Source organism: Apostichopus japonicus, chromosome 3, assembly GCF_037975245.1.
Source record: "Apostichopus japonicus isolate 1M-3 chromosome 3, ASM3797524v1, whole genome shotgun sequence".
Lineage (NCBI taxonomy): Eukaryota > Metazoa > Echinodermata > Holothuroidea > Aspidochirotida > Stichopodidae > Apostichopus > Apostichopus japonicus.
The window spans coordinates 24,146,470-24,156,358 of NC_092563.1; the positions used below are offsets into that span (position 1 = coordinate 24,146,470).

Genomic DNA, 9,889 nt, shown 5'->3' on the forward strand with positions numbered 1-9,889 from the left:
AAAACTCTACGAGCCTAGAAATTCAGGCTATTAACTCTGAAAACTCTACAAGCCTAGAAATTCAGGCTATTTGCTGGTTAAATTCAGGCTATTAGCTCACTAAAACTCTACGCGCCTAGAAAAACTAGCTCGCTAAAACTCTATGCGCCTATAAATTCAGGCTACTTGCTGGTTAAATTCAGACTATTACTTGGTTAAATTCAGGCTATTAGCTCACTAAAACTCTACCCGCCTAGGAAAACTAGCTCGCTAAAACTCTATGCGCCTATAAATTCAGGCTACTTGCTGGTTAAATTCAGGCTATTACTTGGTTAAATTCAGGCTAATAGCTGGGTAAATTCAGGCTGTTTATGTCAGTCTATAACCTGGTTAAATTCAGGCTTTACCTGGCTTTTAAATGCCAGTTCCATGTTGCCTTTTGCCAGTAGACGAAAGTAGAACTTGCATTTCTCTGCCAGCCCACATTAAGAACGAAACAGGATAACAGTCGTAAATAGAAACAAACTGCATGATTCCTTTACCTGCAGTAACTCAAAAGTAGGAAGTCCTGTATTACTGCATGATTCCTGTACCTACAGTAACTCAAAAGTAGGAAACCCTGTATTATTGCATGATTCCTGTACCTATAGTGCATGATTCCTGTACCTGTACAGTAGCATATATAGTTAGCCCTGTATTATTGCTCATTATCAGCATATGTTGATAGGCTGCTCCCATAGACCAGTACTTTAGTTTAGATGAGGTGTGCTGTGATTCAAGAAAATGCAAATGCGAGAACTTGATCTTATCCAATTACATTTTATTTGCACTTGCAATGTTTTAGCAAGTGGCTGAAAATTGTGACATTTCTTTCTAGGCCTGTCCTACAGTCTACACTACTTTTAGACTAAGTTTTCTCAAGTTAAAGTGAAGCTTTCTGAAACTACCACGCATGTAAATCCTAAACTGTATGATCTCTTCTAGGTGAGAGTAGTTAAAGATATAACATCTGCCTTCATGAGTCCAAAATATTTCTTTCTTAAATAGTTTCTCTTCTTTTTGTGCAGGTTTGTATATACATGTCACAAACATTCTAGATTTATAATGTCACTTTAATGATTTCTTGAACTTAACTGCTACACTTTTATTTATATATAATTAGACAGCACTTGGAAAGAGGCGCTTTTGAACACGATAAAGTGCTGGCTAAAATACAGCCGTTGTTAACACGGAGATCTCTAGACTCAAAAGGCTCCTGGTCTGATCGTACTCAGCAGTTAAACTTCCATGGCAACCAATACTTGGCAGTTACTAGGATATCCATGTATGACAAGCACTATACTACCCAAAAATGAAAGTAATTAACTAAAGAACGAAGTACACTTTTTCTTACACAGCATCTTAGATGTCCAATCAGCTCATCTACTGTACATGCACACTAATATGCAGTTAAATAGTGCAGTACACCCACGGAGATTTTTTGGGGCTTTTCAAATAAATTAAATATTAAATGTGCAATCAGTGATAGTACTGCAAGGATGACAAAAAGTATAAATAAATTAAAAACACAATTACTCAAACAGAACAATTGGTTACTCGAATGAAAATATTATGGTTGTATTAAAATGTTAACTTTTTAGGGAAAAGTCTGAAATTCTGAATCATTTCCTGTTTGGAACATTTTCTGAGAAAACGGCGGTTTCAAAATTGATCTAAATATTCCGAGGAGAGATTAGCTTTTTGAAGGATGAAATGCATGAGTGAGAGTCCACTGAATTTGAGATTCCATTGAAAATGTATCGGAATTCTCTGCAGGTGACAATTGTAAACACAAATATATTTACTTGGCCATGACACTTGACACTCAACTGAATGAGAAAGTATTGAGGATCTCAAAGTAATGCAGTTATTTAAAAGATATCAGAATAGAACCGTGAGCTTTGCTTCCGTACAGTGAATTCAGAATGATGTAATAATTTTTTCTGGACACTCAGAAATATACTTTTTGCTCTTGGTGGAAGAGCCTGGATAGGTGTGAAGGAGGGAAGGGGGAGGAGATAGGGATGGATTGAGGGATGGGCTTAAATTGGTTCCAACTAGAATATTCATAAACAGTAGGATACTGTATAGAGTACTTCTGTACAATGTCTAGATGCAGAATGATATGATAACCAGCGCACACATCAGGTATCTACTTCATATTGTCATACATGTGTCCAATACACTTCATGTACAAAGATCTAGATTTTAAACTGAAATACTGCACATGTAATCTTTTTTGGTCTTAGACCTGTGGGACTAATTCATGTCACAATTAAGCCTCCCCCCCCCAAAAAAAAAAAAAAAAAAAAAAATCCATTTTTTTTATATGAATTATGATAGAGAAAAATGGTTCCAGGCAATTTTGAAGTACTGACATAGAGTAATTCGAAATTACAAGGCATTGGACAATGTTTTAAAATTTAGAAACTGACATATAGTTATTAAATATCAAATATTACAGGCTTTAACAGCTTTACAATGCTTTTCTTTTTAAACGTCTAAATACTTTACAGGTGAATATCATGCAAAGGAGGAAGTCAATTGAGCAATGCAATAAAAAAGATTTCTTGCATTTCTACGCTCAATTTTCGTACTCCTTCTTCTGTGAACAATGACATCCTGTGTGACTAATTTTCTGACTCATGTTTTGAGTAAAGTTAGATTAAAAAAAAATGAAGAGCTCTACAGAGATCTTTAGAATGGCAAGGTGATTCTTTTGTAGTAAAATAAACAATAAAACTGACAGAGTTTGGATACATTTATGAGTGATGAGCTTACCTGTCCCCCCAGCAACATCAGCACTGTATTCCCTCAGGGAACCGTCGCTGATGGTGAGCAGTACTGGAGTTGTGGGGAGACAGGTACAGTAAGCGAGGCAGCGAAGGTAATTAACTTTAACGCTAACAGGTCTGTCATCGATAACATAAACGACAGTGTGTAGATATGTCCACACAAGTCAAGCCGCACTTTCGCCAGATACAATAACACAAAGCAGATAACCTTGTCTACCATTATCATCGAATTAAAAACACCGATATAATTTGTCTCTCTGGTCTAAACATTTGGAATGATAAGCGATTGCTCAGTTTAAGTCCCAGTAGAAAACTACTCAGCTCTCTAGATAAGTATGTAGTTCATAAGAAGTCTTTCTCTTATAATATTTTGGTCTATTCTTTCCTTTTCTTTTATTCACGTCCTGTGACTTTTTTTTAATTTTTCATACTGACTGTAATTTTACTTGAACCAGTTTTGTACTATTTGATTTGCACATAGATCTAATGTTTTATTTAGTATTCCCCAATTTCTTCCGAGACCTCCGGGCTGTCTGTGTTAACATTTCCTGGAAATCTCGCCAATCTCACATGTTTATATAAATCTAAAATATTTAGTTCTTGGATTGTTGTATAGTACTACCTACCAGTCTTGGCTCGGGAGACTTTATATATGTGCTTTTTGAATAAATTATGAACAGTCCTTCAAAATATACTACTGAAATGAAATTCGATTAAAAGTACATAGTCTATGAAAATCTCGCTCGTTAGCGTGAACAATTTCCAAGTTCAGTTCAGTTTCTGAGATCAGTTTACATAAACAGTATTTTTAAACTCAGAGACCATTCAGAGACACACAACAAATTAAGCCTCCACATGGCGTGATCCCTTACTCCACGAAGAATTTCCAACTATTTTGCTGCAGTTTTTAGCTAAAAAATGCAAGTGCTTTAAGAATCTATCAGTTGGCTAAATCACGTCCCCACTGGCATTTTCCTGAAGCATAGCACAAATTTGTTACTGAGCAGGCTTGTGGGAGCAGCCCACTGAGCCCAATAATATTTACTGATGATAAGTATTGATATGGGCTTACATATGTTGGCTTGCAAAGAACTCGTGTGAGGTTTTGACTGACGATTGTTAATACCCTTCTTATAATGTGAGATTAATGTTCTTAATGTCTATACTGCCACAAAATGCAAAAAAATGCATTTTTTTCTACTGTGACAAACTGTGAATTCCACTGGCATTATTAGTCAGAAAAATACCTTGTTTTTTCGACCCAAATGTCTTGCAGAAAAAGCTATAATTCACCTAAGTCCTTCTGTTCATGTATATTTACTAACAATGATTAACACACATCTGGTTCCATTCTTCCCCATACTAAGTCATTAGATATCTTTATTCACAAACTGTTTATCATTTTCCACATTTTGGAGATGTTGACAGATACTGGAGTGCACACTTTACTGCACATTGAAACTTTAGAAGGAACTGAATTAATACTTTACATATGGAGTGCTCGGTTCAGTTCTCTAACATGTCCTTAGCATTGAAACTATTATAACTAAACACCACTTCGCAGTATATAACTCATAATTCCAAAATATTTGTCGTTACTGTGCTTTTGATTTTATAATTATAAACGGAAACGAAAGTGAGGCTGAAGCCTTACGACTTCACCGGAAAGCTAACAAAAAGGCAATTGACCTTCTTGCTTGTATATAACTGAATTAACAGACTTTTCTTTGAAACTTTACTGGACTTTACAAGACCCTATTTATGGGATGTTCATCTAAGATGGAGATAAGTTCATTATTATTTTCCATACATGTCTTCCTAAATATGAAAATATTAAACTGAAGTCTGTAGTTTCGAGACTTAGTGTGGCTGCAGTATTTTCTGGCAACCGAATAACTTCTTCCTATTGAACGATACTATAAACTGTATATATATATATATATATATATATATATTCATATGTATATACCTGACAGTTACTGCACTAAAAATAGGGGATACCTTTGTACTGCCCTATATAGGGCATATATGTACATGTCCTATATACAGTGTGACAATAAATCTGTACTTTCACATGATGTTATTATTTAGTTTATCCTGTCTTGTAAAGTTCTGACTATTTTTAACCACCACCACCACCAGCATGCTGTCTACCTGAACGGCTGTCACATAGAAAGGTGTACACACATAATTGTGGCATCCTCACTGCCTATGTGGTACAGTACAGAAAACCTTGATACTATCTACGCATGCCAACAGAATTGACACATGTGACAATGTTAATTCAATTAGCTAGGCTAGATGCCTACAAGTAAATAAATTGCAAGTCCTTCTGTATAATCAACAGTATATACTACATAAAGTATATAGGCAAACAAACTGAATCATGTGCAGGTCTGTAATTAAAAGTGGCCCATTAAAGCAAAGTACACTGTATCATTGAACCTTCCTAAATATGAGCTCTCAACTCTTCAGATATTAACTGATACTGGTAGGTTTTGACAACTCGTGACAAACAACTTTACTGTGCTATTGTCCTCGGTCGACTTGGTAGAGCTGCCATCCGGGGGTGACAACAACTACTGTACTGGTTTCAAGTCATGTGCTATCACTCAATGTTCTAAAAACAAAGACGAGACGCCATGAAATGCTGGTAGAAACAAAATTAAAAATTGACGGTGATTCAATCAATTATGTGCAATCATGCTTTTGAATACATGTATGTAAGATTTGTTACGTTGAGTCAATTATTTATAAAGACAAAATTTTAGAAACAATTTTGAAGCTGTATTTTGCTGTGATGTCATCATATACTCTGCTGTTGCCAGAACTAATGCATTCACAAATTATGGAATTTTTATATCTTCGTCAGAAAGATGAAATAAAAAAAAATGAAAAAATGTGAAAAGACTCTCCTTCTAGTTACTAAGTCAAAACTTCCACATATTTAATAATGAATATTGATATTTTTCTATAGAAATATTACTTTTTCTCTGTGAATAAGTGAGTAAATTATTATAAAGACAACATTTTAGAAAGATATTGAAGCTGTATTTTGCTGTGATGACATCATTCACTAAGCTGTTGACAGAACTATGCATTCACAAATTTGGAAAATTCAAATCTTCGTCCTACATAAACTACTATGAAGATGTGGGTTTGACTCACAGTACAGATTAGTAAATTTCCAGCGTTTTTTTTTTACCACACAGTGTAAGCAATGTTAGGTTAGGGAATTTCCCTTTTAATAGCGTTGTTCTTGGAAAAGGACACGTTCTTTCTCTGGTTCATTGTCAACAATTAATGGATCCGTGTTTTGTGATTTTTACGGTAATAAACTGAAGTGAATGAAGCTATGGGAATCAAAAATTGCAGAACTCAAAAATGCCACATGGACAGCTTTATTCTCTAAAATCTAGGAACTTGTAAGCCAGATATAGGAGTTAATAACAACAGATCCAAGCTTCAAAAGAGGGGCTATAAATAGCGCAAAATTTGGATTGTGCAAAATACCTGCAGAAAAACAATAGAGTTAAAACTATTTTACCAGTCCCGAATCAACAAGCTATTAGCTGGTGCGTCTTATTGTACACGAAAATGTTCAAAGTAATATGTCTTCTTTTTAACCTGGTTTTACGATAGCTTGCACCGTTGTTTGACTTCATGCAACGGTAGGGACATTTATATACTTTGATACTGTCAGTATGTCTCTTAGTTCTTGATGCAAAAAAACTTTGAACTTTTTAAAGACTGCCACAGTTCACATATTAAAAAAAAAAATTAAAAAAAAAAAATTGGAAGACCAAACATGTTTGACAGTTATACTAAAGAAGCCTACACAATAATGAGGTAGTAATGTCAGGCTATACAGACTTTTAACTTAGGCCTACATAGCATTTGTAACCCTTGCTAAAATGATCTTAACTCCCATCATAATAAGTTATGAGGGGCCCATTCAAAAGATGGAGCCATATATACCCTTAACATGCCATACCGTAGACTAATTTGTCACCACAGTTGACTTAATGCAGCCAAGTTTATCTCAGACTTCTCTTAAAAAAAAAACCTTGCTTACATTAATATATCCAGCATACGATCTAAGCCTTTAGGCTAGACAGGATGCTAAATTGCATGATCGCTATGATAGAAATTTCAAATCTCTGGAGAGTGCAGTAAATATCCAAAATCTGATTCGCTGCAGGAAAAAAATAATATGCAGAGAAAACATTTGTGTATGCTGTACGTAAAGTACTCATGAAAAACACATCAATAAGACGACGTCTTTAAGTGAGAAATGTCATCTCTTTCTCAGACTACGCTAATTACTTTCAAGTATTCTGTACAGTACAACTAACAAAAGAGGCGTTTATTTTGCCCAACTTTTCCCATTTCCCAGACTGCTTGGCAACCATAAATATTTATTAAAATCGTGATTTTCCAGGTGTTTCTAACTTCTAAACTTTAAACTTCCAATTTCATACCAGCATATACTGTATATACATGATATTTACAGCATTACTAATTACGAGTAATTGAGTCATCATTAACTAGCATATTTTGAATATATGGTGAACATATCTACAGTAGAACAAATTTTGAAAACCAAAATACTGTATTTCAGGATTTGTGTTTACCAAAAATGAGGGAGTGAGGGGGGTGGGGGGAAGAAGGAGCAACAGGTAAAAAGAAAAAGGAAGGAGAGGGTATGGAGTGTCACAAACAAACAGAGAAAGAGGGAAAAATAGTTAACATGGAAGGCAAACCTAACGTTCAGACAGTGAAGTAAAATGTCACGTTTGGCATCAAATGGGATCTCTAACACATGTCTGCATAAGAGTACAAGCAAACTGTGACTAAACTAGAACCCACAAAAGGTCAAAAGCTCAGCTTACAACTTTCACTCTCAATGTTATTTCAATGGCAACATTTTAATGCAAAAAAAAAATTCTGCAACCCCATAAACTCTTAGGTGGAGTCCCATACTTTAGGGGCTGTCGTTCTATTGCAATCGTATTGGTATACGTGTACATAGTCTTCAACAGTGTAATTTTGTATCTATCGAAGTCAAGGAGAATGATTCACATGGTAAATGAATTTTGAAAATACAAAGGTTCTGTATACTGTACTAGATACAAAAAACAGTACTGAAACAGGATTGTGTAGGAATTAAACAATTACAAGTAGCAGCTTGCTACATATGAGATGACATCATGACAGATAAATTAAATTCCCTATAAATTAACATTTTGTGCAACAGTTTTGAGTCCTAGAGACCTATATGATCTGTCAAATTTGATTGTCATTCAAGTTAATATTAAGGATCTCACATGTACACAAATAATTATAATCAGACTATCATCTTGCATTTCTGTAGCCATTTGATCAAAGAACAGATCATTCTGCTTTTCATTAAACTCTTGAGAAAGACCAATTATTTTCTGAACGCTGTAAGTAATATTGCCAATTGATAATATTGAGGAATTTTTACCTGAATGACATACAAATATGAAAGTGAATACACTCCAGGGAATAAGTTAGTGTTCAAAATTTGTGTAGTGCTCAACTTTGATGGCTCTCAACTGTCTCATATGAAGCACAGTTTCCTGTGTACAACAACTGCTACACATTTTCTCACTTGTATGCAATTTGCCCATTTCGAGTATCATTTTATGATTCAATTCCAGATAAATTATTCTCTGTATTCCATTTACCAACTTTTGGAAATTAGATGTTGAATTATAAATGAGGAAAGTCCAAAGCATGGACCATATCACCATTGCTTTTTAAACACCTGTCTCTATATATCTGTATAGTGGTGTCAGCCTAGTACATATATTGCCATTTTGTAGCCTTAATCAAGATCGGCAAGGAATAATTTGATCTTGAATGGTTGCACAAATTTACCAATTTATACAGGTGAAGAAAAACCAGAAGACTGAAGATGCTACAAATGGAAGTTTACCTTGCCATATGTGCAAATAGAGAGACGGTCTATATTATGGAAGCACCTTCGGAACAAATGTCAGGTTGGCAAATAGAAAAAGTTGGAATAGGCCTTGCCTAGGCTAACACTTTACAGTTAGACTGGAACTGTAGTAGCATGATGTTTTTCTTCATTTCTACAAGCTTAGGGGTATAGGCATTTCAGCCAAGTCACTTTACAAAGGCTACCAACAGCTCAGTACATTGAGCAGAAATTAGCATGGAACCTTTTTAAATGTATTGAATAGGAGCATTTGATCTTCCTTGCCATCAAATGATATAGTATTGGGCCTAGGTCTTGGTCCAACTAGTCAAAGGTTAACCCAAGGCTAGTTCATGTTGTGGTTTTCCACTTCAGTAAACAAAGTCTATGGACAAAGTTTGGGTTATCTGATTACCAGAACCACATCAATAAACTTACAACATAATACACAAGAGCTTCCTCTGGACAAGCCTGATGGCCAAGTTATGCTGATAGGCCCATTAAACCCTTTTATAAATCAGCAACAACTAGAATTATTTGAAACATTGACCAGTGTGTTGTGCCTAGCCTACATTATATGCAACTTGTAAGAACTGGGCTTGAGAGTTGCGACTTGAAAATTCAGTAACATGTTAAAAAATTTGTGACATCAAATAAACTGGCGCGTTAAATATATTACAGTGCTTCAGTGATATTGCCTAGTGTAAGTTATGGTCGATAAAGACCAGATTTAAGTCAGAATATTGGGGTACTGACTTTACGTGGTTTGTCACCGTGCGATTGTTAGTACTACACACTGTATGGTATATGGATGTAACTAGGCTACAGACTACAGTAGGTCGTAACTTCAATGTAATGAAAGTACATGTCAGTAGTATTTGTAACGTAAATACGATCTATTTATTCGCAGTTGTTTCAACTATTTCTCGACAATTTATCAAACTTACCATTTAGATCCGAAACGAATACAATAAACTTGTGCTTTACGACGTTTTCCCATATCATCTACATGTAGAATGTAGACAAGGTGAAAATAATGGCTTGCAAAAGTATTCCTTGGAACTATATTATTCCGGTTATTCAGAATATTCACCTTTGCCCTTTTCGCGAA

At 35.0% G+C, this 9,889-nt stretch overlaps 1 protein-coding gene across 3 annotated transcripts in view; it reads right to left on the bottom strand.

Annotated features, from left to right (window-relative positions):
* The window catches only part of LOC139965565 (uncharacterized), a 31,080-nt gene extending 21,202 nt beyond the window's left edge, over window positions 1–9,878 (bottom strand). For all 3 annotated transcript variants that reach the window (XR_011792284.1, XR_011792285.1, XM_071968062.1), the window contains exon 1: window positions 9,726–9,878. Coding sequence is in view for 1 of the 3 variants with exons in the window: in XM_071968062.1 (XP_071824163.1) it covers window positions 9,726–9,728 (3 nt within the window). In the remaining 2 variants the exon portion in view is untranslated. The remainder of the gene's footprint in view (window positions 1–9,725) is intronic.
* Between the last annotated feature and the right edge of the window lie 11 nt (window positions 9,879–9,889).